Genomic DNA, 21,949 nt, shown 5'->3' with positions numbered 1-21,949 from the left:
TGACTGCTTAGGAAGGAGTACTGCAGGAAGGGACACAAGGGTTATAGTGACTCACAGGCTAAATATAAGTCAACAGTGTAACACTGTTTAAAAAAAAAAAAAAAGGCAGCAAACATAATTCTGGGATGTATTAGCAGGAGTTTTGTAAGCAAGACACCAGATGTAATTCTTCCACTCTACTCTACGCTGATAAGGTTCTGTCCAGTTCTGGGCTCCACATTTCAGGAAAGATGTGGACAAACTGGAGAAAGTCCAGAGAAAAGCAACAAAAATTATTAAAGGTCTAGAAAACATGAACTATGAGGAAAGATTGAGAAAATTGCGTTTGTTATGCTGAAAAAGAGAAGGGGAACAACAGGATAAATTTTCAAGTACATAAAAGGTTGTTACAAGACCGAGTGACAAATTGTTCTTGTTAACCTCTCAGGATAGGACAAAAAACAATAGATGTAAATTACAGCAAGGGAGGTTTTGTTTAGCCATTAGGAAAAACTTAACTGTCAGGGTGGTTAAGCATTGGAACAAATTGCCCAGGGCAGCGTCTCTCAAATTGGGGTCTGCGAGGGTACTCCAGGGGGGTATGCCAGCCCCGCTGATCAACTCCTCTTCCTCCCCAGTTACAATAAAACAAAACATGCTTTCTAGAGATTAAAACTTAACTTCAGCAAGTTACAATCTTTGTCTAAACAGTTGCTCACTTATAGTCAGTTCCAGTTACTCTCTGGTTTTCCGGCCAAGAGGATCCACTTTTCATGAGCTCAAAGGGCACTGCTATCCCTTTGTTCTTTAGGTGATGGATGCCAAAATAGCTTTTTCTTTCTGCTTATATTTCACAGTCTGTCTGTTTCATGAGACAGGAAGGCTTCCTGGGGGTGTAAGCCCCATCCCCTCTTGTGATCATTAAGTGGTCTTCCTCCCCGTTCATTACCTTGATGGCTTTGTTTACCTTATATATAGATGTACTTTTCACCATTCTCTAAGTTATTACCTGGTTCAATTTACACTGAAAACACAGGGAAACAGAAGAAATGCATTCCTTTGCCTAGGACAGGCTGGGATTATATGCTGCTTGCAAAATACCTATTAAGAACATATTTCCAGCACACATCTATAATTCTTTATTTACTACCCATACATACATCACTTAATAACATTAATGACCAGGGTATTATCAGTTTGTATATGATGCTGTATAGGACACCTTTTAGATACAGATTATAACAACAGCGTGTGTGGGGCAATGAATGTGTCAGGCCTAATGTGTCCTCTGCAGTTTGCATTGCAGAGCTCCCTGGGTCGCAAGGGCAAAAAACACACTCCTATATTTCTGCAAGTGTGAAATTCTTGTGGCTATGTTCTCACCACTGGTTGATGCAGTAGTGCAGCAATGACTGGAACAGATAACTGAAGATGGACACCATCGTGATCAATTTCTCAAACACCACTGCCCCTCCTATTTTTTTTTAAAGACTCCTGAGGCCAGATTGACTTGCTCTACGTAGGGGCTAATGGTAGGGAAAACACAAAGAGACCTCCCCATTCTCTGTACCCCTATACAGGAGTTGGCCATAATGTGGCTAGGGAGCAAAAAGCCTTCTGTTCCTTGCTAGCGTTCTCCATTTGTGCTTACCTCAGGATGCCAATAAAAGGGAAATGTGCCCTCCCCAGTCTGTCACCAGCCCCATGCTCTGCTCCCTTTGCGTAAGTCTGAGGAACAGAGCTCCCTGCCTGTAGAACTCCAGGCTAAGAACTGGATGTGAAGAGATCAGGGTGTCATTCTCCTTCCAGTGGACCCCTTGAAGTCTGTGGGTACAGAGAATCCCCAGTAGTTTCAAAACCTTCTGGTGGAAAATCGTTTCCATTGACAAACTTCCCAAGTGAACGGATAGAGACTTGAGAGGGGTCTCTGCGCAGGGAAAAAGGGCTAGTAACTTTTTAAAATGTAAGCTTAGGCATCTATTGATGTGTTCCCCCTCTGCTTTCCAGAACAGTTCCATAGTGACGTTAAATTCAAAAGTTAACCAACTAAATTAGGCTCCTGGTTCTGAACATTCGATTGAAATTAAAGAACAGTACAATTTTAACTCTTCCCCCTTATTCATGTATTTTTGCTGCAAAATGACAAAATAGGTAGCCTTAAATCACTAAACACCTCTCTTTGTGTCATTAATCACCTACTTATCAAACTCAGGTTTTCTAGAAAAACCTCTACCTCAGTCCAAGATGTAAGGATGTAATGGTCCCTTCTGATCTTAAATGCTATAAAATTACAGTACAGCAAATAACTACAGTAAATTTTTTAGAGCATGCAGTATTGTAAAATTCAAAAGCTTAGTAGAATATTTGACGGTTCTCAGGGTAGCCAGGACTCTGAGTCACCTTGTTACCCCACTTCTCCAGCAGCAGGCAGACTTGCCTGCGCTTAAGTGGGGGTCAGCTGCCCGTGGAGGCTTGGAGCTCCGGGGACAGGCACAGGCGGTAGGGGTACCCTGCAGCTCCGTGCGGCAGGAAACAGCTCCTGACCACCGCAGGCTGAAGACATGGAGGTCGCTGGAAGTCATGGATTCCGTGACTTCCGCAACCTCCATGACTAAACCGTAGCCTTAATTATTAACAATATTGCATGATGTATGTATGGTTAGTGCACAAAGAGTTACATAAGTGTCCTGAAAATATGTTCCTTAAATATAGTCAGTCAGACTAAGCACTCTAAGTAGAGCGTATAAACAGGTTTGGGCTAGACAAAAAAAAGTAGATTCACCAGTCTACTGGGTCAAGCTTTGTAAGCCAGAGACAACGAAAACACATTTGCATCTAAGGTAAACAAAGTAATCACATCAGTAGGATGAGCTGGTTTTCAAGAAGATAGCATGACCTCTGCACATCAGCATGGGAGAATTTTATCTGGTGACACACTTTAAAAGAATACATTTGAAAGGTTTACTGGACTATTAGAAGGGAAGAGAACCCCTCAGTTATCCATCACTTAAGGGGCAAGAGGCCAGCTCTCCTGGAATCCTTTAGCCAGGGTGGAGTGAAGATGCTGAGAATTGGTGTAGATGAGAAACTGCCTGAGACCAGGATTGTAAACTGCTAAGTTTTAGACCCTAGAAAGCATTTTTTACTTTTGTTTGTAACCATGTTTCTTTTTCTCTTGGTTAGTATCACTTAATATAGGATACTGTGAGCTAGTGAGGAAATATCTCCTTCTGCCCTGTCTTATTTGTAATTCAGAATAACCAACTTATTATCCATATTTTGTTTTCAGTGAGCTTAAGGATATTTCAAAGTTTTGGGGAGAAATGGCTTACTGTATAGATCATTGCAGGCTGACATACCATATGAACTGCTATACTGAAACAGACCAATTCTCCTTGAAATCTAGTATTCGGTCTCCGACAGTGGCTTAAAGTAGATGTGTTTCTAGGAAAGCACCTTGTATGTTTTCTTGCATTTGTATGTAATAACCTGCCCATTAGGGCAGTAGGTTTCTTCCTAAGTTTATGTGGTTGGCTTATTTTATAATACAAGTTTGTATCACTTCAATTTTGATCCTACATAATGTAACTACAGATAGGATATTCCTGATGCTACAACTTATATAAAAGTCTCATCCTCTCAATCCTGCTTGGCCTCTCACGTGGCAGTTCCACAGGTTATGCATTGTGCAAATTATGTCTTCTCCTCAAGTCTTAATTTCTTGAGAATTTCATTGGGTGTTCATTGCCTCTGAGCAGCATGGGTGATGATCCTTCCAGATTTCACAGTAATTACTTAACACTTTTACAGCACCTTCACTGACACAGATCTCAAAACACTTCAGTTAGTTTATCCTGTGTCTTTGGAGTATTATTTCAACTTTTATAGACTGGTTCCTCATGTTATAGTTAAGTGACTGGCCTAAGACTGCATGGGAAGTTTGTGGCAGAACTGAAAACAGAATCTCTGTTACCCAAGTCCAAGTGTGTTTGGGCTAGAAGACCATCCTCCCTGTTTAAGGCTTTGTCTTCAATTCAAGTTTTTTTTTTTTTTATTTACAGTGAAAAAACACACAAGTGATAGAATTTTACAGTGAGCTAAGTGGAGACAACGCACTGGAAGGGTTTACCTTGAGGTAGCTAAGCAAGGTCAGCACCGTACCTCCTTCTGGGCTTGACCTCATCTAGTTTACATGGCAGTAAAATACAAGTGCCTTGTCTTCTGTTTCCATAGAGGGCTAGCTAACACACAGTAATTATCAGCTGGTGCTAAAAAAACAAAAGCTCTTTTCCTGTCAGTGAGCCTTTACAAGTAGGAATGAAGATCCTGACAACTTATTTAGGAGGCAACCTGAAAGCATGAAGAAAGATGTGAGGGTGGTGGTCTATCAGGTTGCATTCTTCCTTCTGAGAATATATTGAACCAGAGTTCCAGCAGTGTATTAAGGGTTATGGTGGCTTGAATTTCTTTCAGAGAATAAAAAAAATCATCCAAGGTCCTGACCTGAGGTAATTAAATCTCATTATTTAACCTGGGTCTGTTGGTCCACCTCAATTCCATTCCACCTATCCAAAATAGTGTTCCTGTGTTTCATTACACAGCTGCTGCATTTCAGTGATGGGTGAAGTGGTCCACTGCATACAATACCTATTAGTAAGCACTTCAGAGAGCTTTGAAAGGCAGGCACTATAGATCTGCATAGTGGTAACATTAATGCTCTGCAGAGTTCAAAGAAAAGCATGAAACAGAACTAAATGTGGTATTGTTTTTAGCATTTTGAAAGCATAGGATTTGTCCTACTGGATTTGATCACTGGTCCAGCAGTGGCCCGTGCTGCAGGCAAGGGGGAAAAGAAACCTTATAATTCATAGACAAAACAGATCATCTCTAGCACTGGCTGTATCTAACACGTGGCTTTGTCTTTTCCAGACAGCGCAGACAGTGCTACTTGTGGTTGCTGTATTCTTGATTTCCTGGCTGCCGCACCACATTATCACCATGTGGGCAGAGTTTGGTCAGTTTCCCCTGAACAACATCTCCTTCACTTTTCGCATCATCTCTCACTGCTTAGCCTACGGGAATTCTTGCATTAACCCCATCATCTATGCTTTCCTCTCGGAGAACTTCCGCAAGGCCTGCCGGCAAGTCTTCACCTGCAAGTTCCTCCTGCGGCCAACTCCTGCTGAGAAGCTTGTGAGAATACGCCTGGAGAACTTTTCTACCACCCACTCAACGACTAATGTGTGACCTGGGCATAAAAAATGAAAATGCATTTCAGTAGAATGTACTGGAAAAACAGAGAAGATGGGGAGAAGGAGGACCCCACTTTTATAGATATGATTCTGGAGCAGAGTGCCTCAAGAGTAATTCATTCATCCTGTCAATGGAATCATGAGCCATTCCTTAATGCAGCTGTTAGCATACTTCACACAGGAACAGCTGCTGCTAACCACTAGATTCTATATAGCAGAAGTGCTCAAACACACCACACAAGCTCCTAAATACTTCCAGATTCACACAAAGAGGCTGAGGCATAAGTTTAGATGGAAGGTGGAGTTTTATATCTTATAAGAAAATAATTCAGTTCTGTGTCCTGCAAAGAGCAGTCGAGCTGAATACAAACTGGGATGTGGTTTATTAATGATAAAAAGTATGGGGAGAGATGGCTTGAAGTAGTTAGGAAAATGTCTTGTTGCAAAGTCTCTAATGCTACTGTTGTATCTTAAATCACATCTGGATGTCAGTGTTTCTAGTGTATGTGAGCTGCATTTATTTTTAATTAATTTGCTGAGACTGGGTCTCCCTTCTTCATGACAGGTTTTCCTAGCCCTCTTTGACAGAGTAAAAGCAGCTCAGTGCATTCATGTAACTGACTAGAGTCACAATTTATGTCTCAGAGGTCTGAATATTTATATTTGTCTGCTCTGTATCACCTTGTATATTTCCTGGTTTGAATGTTAGTACCAGTTATATTCAGGAAAACATCATCAATCATTGTCTCTAATGCTGGTCTGTTTAGGACCAGCGAGGGGGAGACAGCGAGATTTAAAACTAAAACTCTTAAGAGTATATTGTTAAGTGTCAGTGTCTTTCTGTTCAAAGGTATTGTTTACACAAGGTTTTGTTTGTACACATACTGTGAGCCTACCTTGCCAAAGCATCAACTGTACCATAGCAACCATCATTCTGAGGCCTTTGAACTGAGCATTATTGCTGTAGAAAGCTGGTGTTTGTAAATATACAAAGTGCCATGCTAGTTCATTTTTTACATTGTATGGCTGAATATTTTATTTTTTCCACTGTTACGTAATTTGAAAACATTGCATTAAACATTGTGTTTTACAATTCAGATTGAGCAGTGTTGAAGTGACCCAACAGAAGGGGGGGGGGGGGGGGGGGACACTTGCAAGCTGCTCAAGGGACTTAAAATAAAATCCTTTTCACAAAACATTACAACAACCACCTTTATTAAGGTTTTATGGTTTTCAAAGGGTTAATAAATGGTTTATTGATTAACCAATGTGCCAAACAGGTTGCTTATACCCACGTATAAAAGCTTCTACTGCTATAATCATCTGTAACATATACTAATGTCTGCAGCATGGTTATAATACCGGTCAATCACTTAACCCTTTACCACTTTATAGTTTGTACCTTAATATGTGAGCAAAACATAGTTCACAAATTTACTGGGATCTTAAGACCATACCAAAAAACTAAGGCTCTCTTCACTGTCCCTCATCATAACCTGAGGGCAGAATTATCTTGTCTGATCCACATAGTGGATACCTTATTACATTTCTTCGCTCATTTCCCTTGAAGAACTCTTGATATCAAGGAAATGTGTGTAATGGGGAAGAAAGAGCATTATCGAGTAGTTCCAGCATGGGACTGGAAGTCAAGAGTCAAAACTCATGTAACTGAAAGAGTCAGGGTAGCTCAATTTCCCCTGTAACATGGGGATCCTATATACCTCCACATTGGCTGGTGGGAGCTTAAACTGGTTAACTACAAGATGTACTATACACAACCAAGATTTGCAACAGTGAAGAATGATGAATTTTGTCCTGAGAACTTAATTCCACGATGAGACGTATAGTCCATTGCGTACAACAGCTAAATAATGGGAAGAAGATTCAAACTCGGTATCAAAAATCCAAAACAAAAGCCTTTACTAAAAGTAAAAAGTCTGCTCCATCTGCTTAGCTAGTAGACACAGCCATTAAACCTAAGGAGGACAACACATTCCATTAGACTGGTGCCAACTGAATACAGAAGCTAATGAAGTAAGCTGCTACAATATAGCTTTGTCCCTTGTCTTGTATTAGATCAAAGACATTTAAACACCACATGCATTTCAGGCTCCCTTTCTCAGTGAACCTCTGACAATGGACTGGAATAGAGATTCAGGCTCTAAGTGTCAGCATTTTGCCTTCAGAGACATGTAGTTGCCCAAACAAAAATATACAGCCTCCCTCTTTAGCATCAGACAGTCTTGTAATCTTTTAATGGAGCACAAAACACTGGAAACAGGAATCTGAAAAGGAGAAGAAGTTTGAAACCAAATAATAGAATCTAAAGCCAGAAGGGACCTCCAGATCATCTAATCTGATCTCCTGTGTATCAGAGACTACCAACACCTTCTAGCATTCGCACACCAAGCCAGCAACAAAAATTAGATCACGGTTAATTACACCCCTAAGACGACTAAACTATTATGTACCACAGGCAGAGAATAGGTGGGACTGAGGAGCGCCAATGCTGGAGGCATTGCAGTAACAAGGGATTAAGGGAGAGAGACCCAGATGATCCTGACAAGCAACCCACACACCACCCTGTAGAAGAAGGTGAAAACACCCCACAGGTCATGGCCAATCTCACCTGAAGGAAAGTTACTTCCCAACTCCACAGATGGCGATCAATTAGCAGCCAGCTAAGCACCTGAGAGAGTGAATGCTCACTACCGCCTCAGCACACCAGATTGAGTGTCCCACTGCCAGCTGTGGCCATCTGATGCTTCAGAGAATGGAGATAACTCCAGCACATATGCTACAGGGCTTCAGCCAATCACCTGAGATTTTAGGATCAGACATAAACCAGAAGAAACCCTCAGGGCTGCATCCCACCATCACAAGCCACCTTATCATATGATCCCACTCAAATTTGTCCAGCTCTCTCAAAACTAGTTAAGTTGTTTGCCCCAACTCCTCTGAGCAGGCTATTCCAGAATCTCACTCTGATGGTTAGAAACCTTCTAATTTCCAGCCTGAATTTGTTCATAGCCAGTTTATACCTATCTGTCCTTTGCTGTCATTTAGCTTAAAAAGTTCTTCACCGCTTCTGAGGTTTATCCCCACCTCCCCCACAATGTATTATAGAGACCAATTATATCCCCTCAGCCTTCTTTTTGCTAGACCAAACAAGCCAAGCTCATTCCAGTCTCCTCTTATAAGACAGACCTTCCATTCCCCTGATCATGACAAGTAGCCCTGCTCTGCACTTGTTCCAGTTTGAATTCATATTTCTTGAACATGGGTGACCAGAATTGTACACAGTATTCAAATGACCAGTACCTTATAAAACAGCATTAATACTTTCCTAGAAATGCCTTGCATGATACATCCTAGGATCACATTTACCTATTAAGGTCCATCTGTAGCTCACGAAAGCTTATGCTCAAATAAACTTGTTAGTCTCTAAGGTGCCACAAGTCCTCCTTTTCTTCATCCCATTTCTATTACTCCAGTCTTCAAGGTCATTCAGTTCCTCCTCTATAATATTCTGATTCTCTTCTGTATTGACAATGCCTCAACACACTCCTACTTTTTGTACCAAGATCACTAATGAAAACATTAAATAAGACTGGCCTTAAGACTAATCCTTGGGGAATTCCGCTGGTGACTTCCCTCCAGTCCAACAGTTCACCTTTCAGCACAACCCACTCCCTTCTGCCCATTAGCCAGTTTCTTACCCACCTTATCATTTGTTTATTAATCCCCATCTTCTCTAACGTAACTAATTTCCCATGTGATACCACAACAAATGCTTTACTGAAGTCCAACTATATTAACTGCATTTCCCATTGCATTTCCCTGATCTGAAAAATCATTAAACTTGATTGGGGTGCCCTATTTGTCTTAGAGAACCACATTATTAATTATTATTATTACTACAGAGTGCAACGCGAAACACACAGAATTACAGGCTCTCTTTCCATAGCATGACTGTAATTGGGTCACATTCATCTCTCACAAACGTTCCGTGTGCCTGCATTCACTTTCTTAAGTTTGTGGTGGGTCTTTGGTGACTTAGCCCTCTGGCCGAGTCTCACACTTTGTATGTGAAATAAAAACTCCTTCCGGGGAAACAGTCCAACCGGGGGCTCTCAACCTTTCAGGAGTCTGATTTGTATTCTGTACCCCCCAAGTTTCACTTCACTTAAACTACCTGCTTACAAAATCAGACATAAAAATACAGAAGTGTCACAATACTATTACTGAAAAACTGCTGTCATTTTTACCATATAATTATAAAATAAATGGGAAAATAAACATTGTACTTACATTTCAGTATATAGTATGTCAAACAGTATAAACAAGTAATTGTATGAAATTTTAGTTTGTACTGACTTTGCTAGTGCGTTTTATGTAGCCTGTTGTAAAACTAGGCAAATATCTAGATGAGTTGATGTACCCCCTGGAAGATCTCTGTGTACCCCAGTTGAGAACCACTGCTTTAAGGCTCTCTCTCTGGAGGCAATGTCCTCACCTTCTCTGGGCCTTTCAGGCCCCAGCTCTCCTGCTGGGCCTCTAAAAGAGTTCATTTCCCCATATGGGATGCATCAAAGTCAAAGCCACTTCCCTAGTGGCTTCGGGGAGGGGAGGAACCCATTCTCTACTCGATCCCAGCTCAGCCCAGAGATCCTAAAGATAGCACCTGTCTGCCGTGCCCCTTTAACTAAGATGCATTGCTGCTATGATTCCCCGGGCCATTTCCTCACAGTCCAGGATGTTCTTCATCCTTACCTCAGGTCCCAGCAACCAGTCCAGAGCTCCTTCAACCAGCCAGACACATCATCTATGCTTCTCCAACTCCAGCAAGGAACTAATCTCACACTGGCCCTGCAGCTCCTCTTATACTAGACTGCTGGGCCCTGATTGGCTGCCCCCTGCAGCCCCTTTCTGATTGGCTGTTTCCCACACAACCACTTAAAGTAGCTTGGAAGACTCTCTCCATAGCCCTTCTCTGGTGTGAGGTGTGGCAGGGTCATGAGGCCTCAAGCAGGGGGCATTAGGGCCTGGTCCACCGTGCCAAAGTGACCATATATCCCATTTTTGCCAGGACAGTCCCATTTTTAAGCCCTGTCCCGGACATCATGCCATTTTTGGTAAATCTGGGCATTTGTCCCATTTGCTCTTACCCCACAGGGGCGCAGAGGACTGTTCGGGCAAGTGCAAATGGGACAAATGCCCAGCTTGGGGAAAAAAAAAGTTTTAACGGCCCCTCTGGCCAGTAGCGACACAAGCCCTCTTGTGCCAGCAGCCCCTGCAGGGCTGGCCTGAGCCACCTGGTGTTGCCACTGCCTCTCTGAAGAAGTCAATTGTTATTTCTGCTTTTAAGTAAGTTGCATCTAATAATCACTGCCTACTTGAGGGAATATTGTGATTATGCACCGATACCTTATCCTGTACTATGTTCAAGACTATAATAAATCAACTAATAGGTAATATCTTCAAGTCATGCCTAATTTAAATCGAAATGAAAATTACAAGATTTCAGGAACTGATCAAATGCAATGCAGCCCTTACTAAACAGAGGAAAAATTTAGCATTTATTTATTAGTTGTGGAGTTTGTTACATCTGTTTAGATTTAAAAAAGCATGAAGTAGCAGTTCATACTGATATGCATCAGTGCACCTGCCAGTAACTAACCAGGCAGAAGTGGTAACTTTAACACTTTTGTTATGTTGTTTCTTCGCACATATCCTCATTTTGACTCACAAAACTAAGTTTAGCTGATTTAGCCTTCAATAGACGTCATTATCAGTACCCTAAATCCAATTTGAACATTAGCATTTCATTCTTCGTCAGCCTGAGTCGGATCTGTTTTAGGCAAAGGCTCCTTAATGGCAGTCTCCATCCCAGGGAGACTGGTCCTTCTCCGGGCTGCAGTCTCTATCTTCCGCACCAGATCAACATCCCAACGATGGGTTACAAAACTAACCACAGTCCCAGGCACCTTGCTGCCTACACGCCCAACCCGCCCCACCCGATGGAGATAGTCCTGCAACGTGGATGGGAAGTCATAGTTGACTACAAGCTCCACACGGCTGGTATCCAGTCCACGGGAGGCTAAGTCTGTGCAAATGAGGACATCCCTTTGTCCCTTCTGAAAGGTGGTGAAAATGCCTGCTCTCATAGCTGCAGGCATCTGTCCCTGGAGCCTCAGGTGCTTGATTTTGTGATCATCTAGGATGTAGCCGAGCCAGTTGACGGTGCTGGCATTGTTACAGAAGACGAGAACGGCTCCGCTAGAGGGGCCCTGGTCTTTGATGAGCTGCAGTAGCTCAGATGACTTGTCGCTGCCTTTGAGGCGGATGAATTTCTGCTTGACATGGGGCAGGAGGTGGTGCAAGTTCTGGCTGGTGAGAGTGATGAAGTGGCCCAGATCGGTGACCTTGCTCAGCAGCTGACCTAGCCCTTCAGGGAAGGTGGCTCCGACGATCACTAGCTGGGTTTTGATGTCCCACTGGTCGGCCACTTCCTTGGGGCTGTGGGCGATGGGGGCTTGCATGAGCACCTCCTCCACCAGATCCAGGAAAGAGGAGTCCAGCAGCGTGTCAGCCTCATCCAGCACCAGACAGCACAGCCGCTCCAGCCTCACCATCCGCTTCCGCAGCGCCTTGCACAGGGCCCCAGGCGTGGACACCAGCAAGTCAGCATCGGGGTCCGAGCGGAGCTGGTTTTTCACGCTGGCCATGCCCCGGCCCCCGCCAATCTCCCGCACCCGCAGTCCCAGGGAACGGCCCAGGGAGGAGGCCACGCTGCGCACCTGCTCCGCCAGCTCCCGGGAGGGCAGCAGCACCAAGCTGCGAGGGGAGGGCGACCAGGCCGGGCCCAGCGCGGGCCGAGACAGGAGTTTCTGGAACAGCGGGAGGAGATAGGCCAGGGTCTTGCCGCTGCCCGTCTCGGCGGCGCACAGCGCGTTCCCCCCGCGCAGCAGGGCGGGGATGGCGCGGCGCTGCACGGCCGTGGGCTGGGTGACGGAGAGGGACCGCAGGGCGGACACCAGCGCCGGCCCCAGCCCCAGCGCCTGGAAGGAGGCGCCCCCTCCCGCGGCTCGGGGAGGCTGCGGGGCCAAGGCCGGCGCCTGCTCTTGGGAGCGCTCCAGCTGGAAGTAGTCCCCGCAGGCGCGCCGGTGCTTCCAGCCCGCCGAGACCAGGAGCGGCCGCTCCCAGCGCCCCAGCGTCAGGCAGCGAGGCTGGCTCAGCTGCGGCCGCCGGCTCCGCAGCAGCAGCTTCCCCGCCCGGGTCGGAACCACCGGCACCTCCCGGCCCCGCCTGCGCGGCTCCCGAGCCAGCCGCAGCTGCAAGGCCCGGGGGATCCGCACCACGTTCTCCGGGGGCTGCGGGCCGCCGCCCTGCGCCCAGCGCACCAGGAGGAGCCGCGCGGCGGAAGTCCTGGCCCCGCCCAGCGCCAGCTCCCCGGGGGCCGCCATCAGCCGCCCGGCGTTGCTCAGCGCCATCCCGGGCGACTACCGCGGCCCCGCGCGAGAAGCACCCACGTGGGGAGGCGAAGGCGAAGGGGCGCCCCCTGATGACGTGCGATACGAGCGCCGGGAGGGGAGGCGCATGCGCAGCGGGAGCCGGTGCAGGCTCGGGGGGTGGTTGCGGCCGTGCAGCGCGAGGGCGAGCGAGGTGCCGCCGGCCAGGCTCAGTTCGGCAGGTGAGCGGAGCTGGCGAGGCCTGGCTAGGGGCGGCGTTAGCCGGGCGGCTCCAGTGTGTGTGGGGCGCCCTGCCCTGGTGGGCTGGTTCTCCGCGATGGGGATGGGCGCCCGCTCCCTCTCCCGCCCCTCAGGGCCGGCCCTGGGGCTCCCGCCCGCCCCCCAATAGCTGCCTCAAGCCCTGCTCGGCCGGCCCAGGGGGTCCCCTTCCCTCTCCGGGGCGCCCTCCCGCCCCCCCCCCTCGCGGCCCCCTTCCCTCCCTGGGGCGCCCTCGCGGCCCCCTTCCCTCCCCCCCCCTTCTGCTCCAGGTCCTTCCCCATAGGCCCCCATTCTCATAGCCCCTTGTGCCTCCACACACACCCCTGTCCCCAGGCTCACCCATGGCAGGCTTTGTGCCCTCACAGTGCTCCGGCTCCTCCCTCCCAGGTCCAACCCCTCCCTGCGGCTGCCCCAGTGCCCCTTTCCCCCCTTTATTGCCATGGCCACCGCCCTGTCATATCCCCCTGGGCTTTTAACATCCTCGCAAATCCTTACAGTTGCTATAATCTCTCCTTCCCCTGGCGCACCGGGCTGTTACCCCCATCTCCATGGCTGCTTCAGTGGCCCGCGTTTCTCCCCATTTTTATAACTGCTCCAGTGTCTGCTTCTCTCACTCCCCTACCCCTGGTCTCCTTAGTCCAGGGGTGCTCAGATTGTCAGTATAAAAGATGCAGGCCCTTGAGCACCATCCGGGACCAATCCCTTGGCAGGAATCCTTGTTATTGGGTGGGAGCCAGTACTGAGAAGACCGAGCTGCGCCCTAGGGCACCATGGTGATAGTTTGTAGAGATAGAGATTACAGTGGTGCTTAGCATGTGCCAGGCACTTTCCAGTCACTCCCTGCCTCGTGCAGTGAGAAAATTTTTTGTCTCTTCCACTGCACTAATGGCTTCTTTCTCCACCCCCAGATCTTGCTGTATCCGCTTCTAACTAAGAGGCTTAGTAGTCACCTCTAACTAGTAGATATCTGCCCAATTTTTAAACCATAAGGTTGTGTTCTTCAGATGCATGCGCAGATGGTAAGCGTTAATAATGCTAATGGATGTTGCATGTATTGACAGAACTCTTACTGACTTATCTGGTAGCAGAAGCAGGTCCCTTGTTTGTAATTAAAATTGGTTGGAAATAAGAAAGTGATCTGGTCAATAGGGGCCTCATGCACCACCCATGGAAGTCAATGGAAAGACTAATTGACTTAGTGGGCTTTCAATCAGTTCCTGAGAGAGTAGCAAAGTATGCTTCAAAATATCTGAATGCAAATCATTATTAAAGGTGATGAAGACAGCTGCAACAACCTCTCCCAGTTTTTATTCGAGGGCACTGGCTCCTGGCATACTTGCAACTTTAAAAGTTAGATCACGTGCAGATGTTATATTACACGTTACAAGTTGTTTCTAATTAGCCAGTTCACCTAGATAGGAGCTCCTTTCATATATAGTTTAGACTTATTCCAAATATGCTGTTTTCCTATTTATTCCAAACTCTAGTTGCCTACTTTAGATCAGTCTTAAATATACGCTGACCCAGTAGGCAAAGAAGAAAAACTATCCCCCAGACCTCTTACCATGAATTGTCATCTTGCATTTGTCACTTCTTTTGTGGTGAGGAACTGCTTGAGAATGTAGATTCTGGGTGCTCTGATTCTTTAGGCTATTGACTCTGGTTCTGCTAATGTGTCAACTTTTGCCTCTGACTTAAAATTAACTGATCAGTTGTGTGAAAAATTGACTTTACATCCGCAAGGCAGAGGATTGAAACCCTAATAACGAGAGGCCAATAGGAAAGATGAAGAGGGACTTTCACAACAATGAGATCCAAAGATGAAATGCAATGGCAGGAAAATGTCAGGGGGAATGCTAGAATAGATCAGTCTGTTGTACCAGAGAGCCTCAGCCCCCTACACCCAAAACTCCCCTCCGAGCCTTCCAAACACCCATCCCACTGAGCACCACCCAGCATTAGGGTTGCCTTGGTCGGTGGCTCATACCCTGCACTGGGCTCAGCTGCTAGTCCCGGCTGAGCTGGGGGTGGGGAAGGAGCACAGTTCCCCTGCAGGGAGTTGCTGGGACTGGGTCAGACCCACCCCCATAAACTTTCCCTGGCTGCAGGAAATGCTGCACCCCATCTCCCGTTTCCTGCGCCCATCACTACTTAGCCACGGGGGAGCTGCCCTTCCGTCCGCCCAAGCCCTCCGCACCCAGACTCCCCCGCTGAGCGCTCCAGACCCCCCCTGCTGATCCCCATTGCCCTCCAACACCCAGACCCCCTGCTGAGCCCTAACCACATTCGTCTGGATGCCCTGCATAGTCCCATTGCCCCTGCACCCAGAACCCCACCATCAAGCCCCTGTGCATCCAGATCCTTCCTGCACCCGGACCCTCCACTGAGCCACTTGCACTCAGATTTCCCCATACACAATCCTCTTATCCCACACCTGGAACACTCCCCCCCCCCCCCCCCCCCCGCTGCCCCCTCACACACACACACTAAGCCCCTCCACACTTGGATCCTGCTGGGCTGAGCTGCCTGCCCACACCTGGTGCTCCTGGCACAGAGGGGCAGAGCCCTGGGATGTGCCTCACCACCAGGGGTGGGGGGTGATGTCCCACCCCTGGTGAAGTTAGTGGCCTATTTCTCACTGCAGTGCTGAAGCCTCCACATTTATTTATTGACAAATAAAATATGCAAATTTTTGCAGAATTTTAAAATAGTGTGCACAGAATTTTTAGTTTTTTGGCACATAATTCCCTCAGGAGTAGTATGTAGCTGACTCCAGCTACTGTAACAGTTTATTGTGAAAAAGGACACAAGCAAGATAAGGCTGCAGAGCTTGAACTCCACAGCTTCTGTTGCACTCAGCATCACGTAGGAAGCCTAGTGCAGCTGCTGAAGAATTGGTGTGATGTGATCTCCATAGCTGATGTCTGATGGATGCTTTCTACATCAGCTGAAAGTGAGCTTGAAGTATAGCCCTAGCAGAAGAGTATTGCAGTTCTCCAGTCTAGAAGTCTCAAAGACGTGGACTGTTTATTCACATAAATTCCACACCACTTCTTTTAGTCAGATAAACTGAGTTCTACTGTGTATATCAAATACACAAACTAAACTGAAATAACATTATTAAGGTTGCAGAGTGAAGCACTCAGAAGTAAGGAAATGCTGGAATTGAGGTTGTCTGTGTAACTTTAATTCACCCCTCTCTTGTGCATATTAATTGTGATAGTCTTTGATTACATGTTCACATGGTATTTTTTTTTTCGATGGTACCTGATCACTATAATGTTTGTGAAGCACTTGCACTCAGATTTCCCCATACACAACCCTCTTATCCCACACCTGGAACACTCCCCCCCACCCCCCCCGTGAAATTCATTCACACTAATGAATTTATTTTCACAGGAGATCTGTGAAATGAGAGGTTATTATATCCCCATTTTACGGATGTGGGGACGGAGATTAAGATCAAAAGCATCCATAAATTGCCTAGGACTGAGTTTTACAGACTCAGTAACATTATGTAGGACTCTGTGTTCACAGCTCCAATTGACTTCAGTTGTAATTGTAAGTAATCATCACTTTTGCAAATCACATGCCGAAGTCTCAAGTCAAGTATCCAGAAAATAAGCAACACGTAATTAGTGACCACCTTTGAAAGGTTTGATTTAAATGAGTTGCCTAGCATCACACAGGGACTCTGTGGCAGAGAGAATCCAGTTCACCAGGGCAGCATTCAACTGCCTTAACTATGAGACCATCCTTTCTTTTCCTGCAAGCCCCTGTTCAGTTACTATACACTTTCCAGATTCTGCAACAAATGAAGCAGGGGTCCTACAGACAACAGTCTCCTTCATTACACACCCCTGATTCATCCACAGAGCAAGTCTGTCCTGTACACTGAATGAGGGAGGAATGCTTTGGAAAAATGGTATGTAATTAAAGTTTGTATCGTAATGCATATGCTCAAAGGAGGCAAAGTAAGGTTTCCCAGGCAACCTTAATTCTAGCAATTCCTAAATCTTGAGAGCTTGACTTTGCAACTATAATGTTTTCATCTAGTGTTTTTGATTTCTGTGTAATTTCGTAGGCTATAAAAAACTAAACTGCAAAAGCACAAATTCCATCCTGTGACATCTTATCAACCCCTACATGGGTCATCAGTAGAGTTAAAGAACCTTTAATTCTACCGTACACACCTCTGGTACTTGAGCTAATGGAGTAACTGATAGTTGATTGTAATTCTGTATGTGTACCAGCAGTAGAGCGAAATGAGACGCTTTGTCAGAGGGTTTCACAAGTATTTGGTGACAGCAGAGGAATGGTTAGACTCAGGCAGAAATCTTTGGTTCCATTGCAGGCTCTGGAAGGGAGTGTGCTGCAATGGGCACAGACCCTTCTGCTCATGCCATCCAAGCTTTATCCCTTTTGCCTTGTTCCCTCCACCCTGTCCCTGTCCTGGTCTGCTCACACAGCCACTTCCACGCTCCACTTCTCCGGCTTCTCATGCCAGTCTGTTTGCCCAGACATTCCAAACTCTTCCTCCACCTTGTCTCCTGTCTTCTTACCCAGCCAATCTCAGTTCCTCCCTCCTGCAGCTCCTTGTCGAGTCTGTTTTTCCCATCCTCCTCCTGGTGTCCAGTTGACTCCTCTCTGCCACCATGCCTCATCAACAATAACTGTGCTCCTAGACAAAAGATGTACACCGCTGCATGGACGGTACTCCTGTCTATGAGTGCGCAAGCTGCTTGCGCACACTAGCGTGACCAAGGACAGCTACTGGTGAGCCTGGTGCCCACTGGAAGCAGTAAAGCCATGCTGGAGGAGCTGACCGGGCTGGGTGCTGGCTCCTGTGAGCGGCATCCCGACATGCTGCTGCAGTTCCTGGTAGAGCCCTGCATCTCCACGGACATCCACTTTATATCCACAGATATCCTCATCCGCCGATATAACTAGAGTCGTGTGCAGATACAAAATTATAAGTACACAGTAGTACTTATAAGGCTGGGAGTGAAGGCCCACCTGTATTTCTGTTAGATGGTTGGCTTATAAAACAATCTACTTTGCTCCTTAGCAGTCAAATGCAGGGATTCCTGAAGAAACTCATTTGAGAAAATGTGAGGTTAATCCCTTTAGCTAGATCCATTTTCTATCAAAATGAAAAAGCAAGCTGACAACTTTTTTTTAGTAATAAATTGTAGGTTTAAAAAAACAAGAACGTGAATTTTGATGGCAGTGGGGTAAGGAAATCTTGATTCTACATGTACACTGGCAGAGAGAATGTTTCTCTCATTTGTTTTGCTTTCTGTTTCAGAGCATACAACAAAAGGAATGACTGTGAACACTCCAGCACTCTGTTTCAGAAGCAAGAAAATTCTGGCTCCTATGGTGCGGGTTGGAACATTACCCATGCGTCTTTTGGCTTTGGATTTTGGTGCTGATATTGTATACTGTGAGGTATGAAGGCTAAGGAGATGGGGGAGGCTCTGTTTTCTTATGATATGGCAGTTTTATGAACAATATTGGTTTCTCAGTAGTCGTATCCTCATGGATGTTAAAGGGATTAGCATTGTTACTGAATGGTCTTCAAACTTTCATGTGTAGCCTTTTATTTTATTTAAAGTGAATTTTGTAATGTGGTATTACACCCCCATGGGTTTGGCTCTGGTGGCCACAGTTTCAAGCTTAATGGAGTGAAAGTCACCTCTGCTATTTGCTTCAGATTTAGCTTCTCTAGGAACACATAGGGACCAAGGATAGTGACCACTCATACATTTACAAGTATAAGTCTGTTTTATAAATTTTATTAAAGTTATGATTACACACACACATATATATATAAATAAAAATTCTATAAAGACCTCTGCACAAGTTACAAGTATAGTTATACTCACATCCTAAACAATATTCTTATGGTCTGGTGGCTGCCTTGCCAATTGATCACTAGTAGAGGTATGGTTCCTGCTAGAGTTTTCCATAGGAAGCTCAGTTTTTCTAATCTGGGCAACCTCATTTTATAATATGATTCTGACTACACCTCATTAGCATTTACACAAATAGTGTACCTCGTGGTAAGAGCATGTGTCAGAAGAATGTGACTACCAGGTATCTTGTCAACAAAAAATTATTTTACTGTTCATTTTTCGCAAGATCACCCATAGGTGCATCTTTTCCTTTAATCTTGTGGCATGGGGTCATTCTTTGGTCACTTACCTGTGTCAAGCATTTCTTAAGCCAGTGGCCTAGTATAGCTAAGCTAACATTTTACAGGCCTCAGCCTGTAGGCCTTGCATTTCAACCCTACTTACTTAGGGTATGTCTACACTAAGAAATTAGGTCGAATTTATAGAAATCAGTTTTGTAGAAAGCATTTTTATACAGTCGATTGTGTGTGTCCCCACACAAATGCTCTAAGTGCATTTAGTCGGCGGAGTGCGTCCACAGTATCAATGCAACCGTTGACTTCCGGAGCGTTGCACTGTGGGTAGCTATCCCACAGTTCCCGCCACCCATTTGAATTCTGGGTAGAAATCCCAGTGCCTGATGGGGCAAAAACATTGACGTGGGTGGTTCTGGGTACATATCGTCAGGCCCCGCCCCCCCTTCCCTCCCTCCCTCCTTCTGTGAAAGCAACGGCAGACAATCGTTTCGGGCCTTTTTCCATCACAGATGCCATAGCACTGGGAACATGGAGCCCGCTCAGATCACTGTGGCAATTGTGAGCACTATAAACACTGCGTGCATTATCCAGCAGGATATGCAGAACCATAACCTGCAAGAAAAGTGAAACCAGGCGGGGAGGAAGCGACTGCAGCGCAGTGAGGAGAGTGAAGAGGACATGGACATAGACTTCTCACAGAGTACGGGACCCTGCAGTGTGCACATCATGGTGTCAATTGGGCAGGTTCATGGTGTGGATCGCTGATTCTGGGCCTGGGAAACAAGCACAGACTGGTGAGACCGCATAGTGTTGCGGGTCTGGGACGATTCCCAGTGGCTGCGAAACTTTCGCATGCGTAAGGGCACTTTCATGGAACTTTGTGACTTGCTTTCCCCTGCCCTGAAGCACAAGAATACCAAGATGAGAGCAGCCCTCACAGTTGAGAAGCGAGTGGCAATAGCCCTGTGGAAGCTTGCAACACCAGACAGCTACTGGTCAGTTGGGCATCAATTTGGAGTGAGCAAATCTACTGTGGGGGCTGCTGTGATGCAAGTAGCCAACGCTATCACGGAGCTGCTGATATCAAGGGTAGTGACTCTGGGAAATGTGCAGGTCATAGTAGATGGCTTTGCTGCAATGGGATTCCCTAACTGTGGTGGGGCGATAGACGGAACCCATATCCCTATCTTGGCACCGGAGCACCAAGGCAGCGAGTACATAAACCGCAAGGAGTACTTTTCAATGGTGTTGCAAGCACTGGTGGACCACAAGGGACGTTTCACCAACATCAACATGGGATGGCCGGGAAAGGTACATGGCGCTCGCAACTTCAGGAACTCTGGTCTGTTTCAACAGCTGCAGCAAGGGACTTACTTTCCAGACCAGAAAATAACCGTTGGGGATGTTGAAATGCCTATAGTTATCCTTGGGGACTCAGCCTACCCCTTAATGCCATGGCTCATAAAGCCATACACATGCACCCTGGACAGTAGTCAGAAGCTGTTCAACTATAGGCTGAGCAAGTGCAGAACGGTGGTAGAATGTGCATTTGGGCATTGTGGGAGGACAGCATGAGGTCAGAGAACATTTCATCGTGAGTGCGTTTTTTTCACCTTCTAATCTTTACTAGCCTCTGGGAAGGAGAAACATATGCAGCTGGTGGAGGGGGAAAAAAGAAAGGGAGAGTGGTAGTTAAAAAGACACATTTTATAGAACAATGGGTACACTCTTTCATGGTAAACCTTGCTGTTAATATTACATAGCACGTGCTTTCATTACAAGGTCGCATTTTGCCTCTTATTGAAGGTATGCCGGTTTGGTGTGAGAGATCACTCATGCAGGGCCAGGCAGTAGAATTCGGCTTGCAGGCAGCCATGGTAAGCCACAGTCTTTTGGCTTCTTTAACTTTCATAACATGTGGGAATGGCTTCAAACAGCAGCGCCCTCGTTTCCCATACGAAGTAGCCATTGGGTTGCCCATTAAAAATGGGTTGGCAATTTAAAAGGACGGGCTGCGGTTTCCGGGTTCATGTGCAGCAGAAACCCAACTAACCCCCACCCCCACACACACCCAGTTCTCTGGGATGATGGCTTCACCCCTCCCCCCACCGTGTGGCTAACAGCAGGGAAGTTTTCTGTTCAGCCACAGGCAAACAGCCCAGCAGGAACGGGCACCTCTGAATGTCCTCTTACTAAAACCACCCTATTTCAACCAGGTGACCATGAATGATATCACTCCCCTGAGGGTAACACAGAGAGATAAAGAAGGGATATTGTTTGAATGCCAGCAAACACCAGGACCATACGCTGCAATGCTTTGTTCTGTAATGATTCCCGACTAGGTGCTACTGGCCTGGCGTGGTAAAGTGTCCTACCATGGAGGATGGAATAAGGCTGCCCTCCCCAGAAACCTTTTGCGAAGGCTTTGGGAGTACATCCAGGAGAGCTTTATGGAGATGTCCCTGGAGGATTTCCACTCCATCCTCCATCCCCAGTAGCTGAACTGGCCGCGAATGCCAGGGCAAATTAATCATTAAACACACTTGCTTTTAAACCATGTATCATATTTACAAAGGTACACTCACCAGAGGTCCCTTCTCCGCCTTCAGGGTCCGGGAGCCCGCCTTGGGTGGGTTCAGGGGCGGGGGGTACTGGGTCCAGGTCCAGGGTGATAAACAGATCCTGGCTGTTGGGGAAACCAGTTTCTCCGCTTCCTTGCTGTGAGCTATCTACAACCTCCTCCTCATTATCATCTTTCTCGCCCCCAAAACCCACTTCCATGTTGCCTCCCACTCCTGGGACGGAGTCAAAGCACAGGGTTGGGGTAGTGGTGA

General features: G+C 46.4%; 3 protein-coding genes across 6 annotated transcripts in view; 2 read left to right on the top strand and 1 right to left on the bottom strand.

Moving 5' to 3' along the window:
* The window catches only part of LOC144272970 (galanin receptor type 1-like), a 32,977-nt gene extending 27,751 nt beyond the window's left edge, over nucleotides 1-5,226 (top strand). The window contains exon 3 of the mRNA XM_077831406.1: nucleotides 4,909-5,226. Coding sequence (XP_077687532.1) covers nucleotides 4,909-5,226 — 318 coding nt within the window. The remainder of the gene's footprint in view (nucleotides 1-4,908) is intronic.
* A 5,563-nt stretch (nucleotides 5,227-10,789) lies between these two features.
* Nucleotides 10,790-12,775, bottom strand: DDX28 (DEAD-box helicase 28). Its single transcript, XM_077830762.1, has one exon. The coding sequence runs from the start codon at nucleotides 12,722-12,724 to the stop codon at nucleotides 11,057-11,059; it is 1,668 nt and encodes a 555-aa protein (XP_077686888.1). The 5' UTR covers nucleotides 12,725-12,775; the 3' UTR covers nucleotides 10,790-11,056.
* DUS2 (dihydrouridine synthase 2) overlaps nucleotides 12,766-21,949 on the top strand; it is a 56,306-nt gene continuing 47,122 nt past the window's right edge. The window contains exons 1-2 of one of the 4 annotated variants that reach the window (XM_077830764.1): nucleotides 12,766-12,924; nucleotides 18,270-18,343. In XM_077830764.1, the coding sequence (XP_077686890.1) occupies nucleotides 12,831-12,924; nucleotides 18,270-18,343 (168 nt within the window). In that variant the 5' untranslated portion in view covers nucleotides 12,766-12,830. Of the gene's footprint in view, nucleotides 12,925-13,866; nucleotides 13,981-18,269; nucleotides 18,413-20,921; nucleotides 20,993-21,949 lie in introns of those variants that run through there. The other 3 variants (XM_077830763.1, XM_077830765.1, XM_077830766.1) reach the window with 3 other exon arrangements.

This window comes from Eretmochelys imbricata, chromosome 12, assembly GCF_965152235.1.
Source record: "Eretmochelys imbricata isolate rEreImb1 chromosome 12, rEreImb1.hap1, whole genome shotgun sequence".
Classification (NCBI taxonomy): Eukaryota; Metazoa; Chordata; order Testudines; family Cheloniidae; genus Eretmochelys; species Eretmochelys imbricata.
Note: the sequence above shows the minus strand (reverse complement) of the source record. Positions and strands in the feature narration are given on the sequence as shown.

Excerpts from the sequence above, each read along its gene's own strand:
- DDX28 (XM_077830762.1), bottom strand. The coding sequence starts at position 12,724 with ATGGCGCTGAGCAACGCCGGGCGGCTGATGGCGGCCCCCGGGGAGCTG.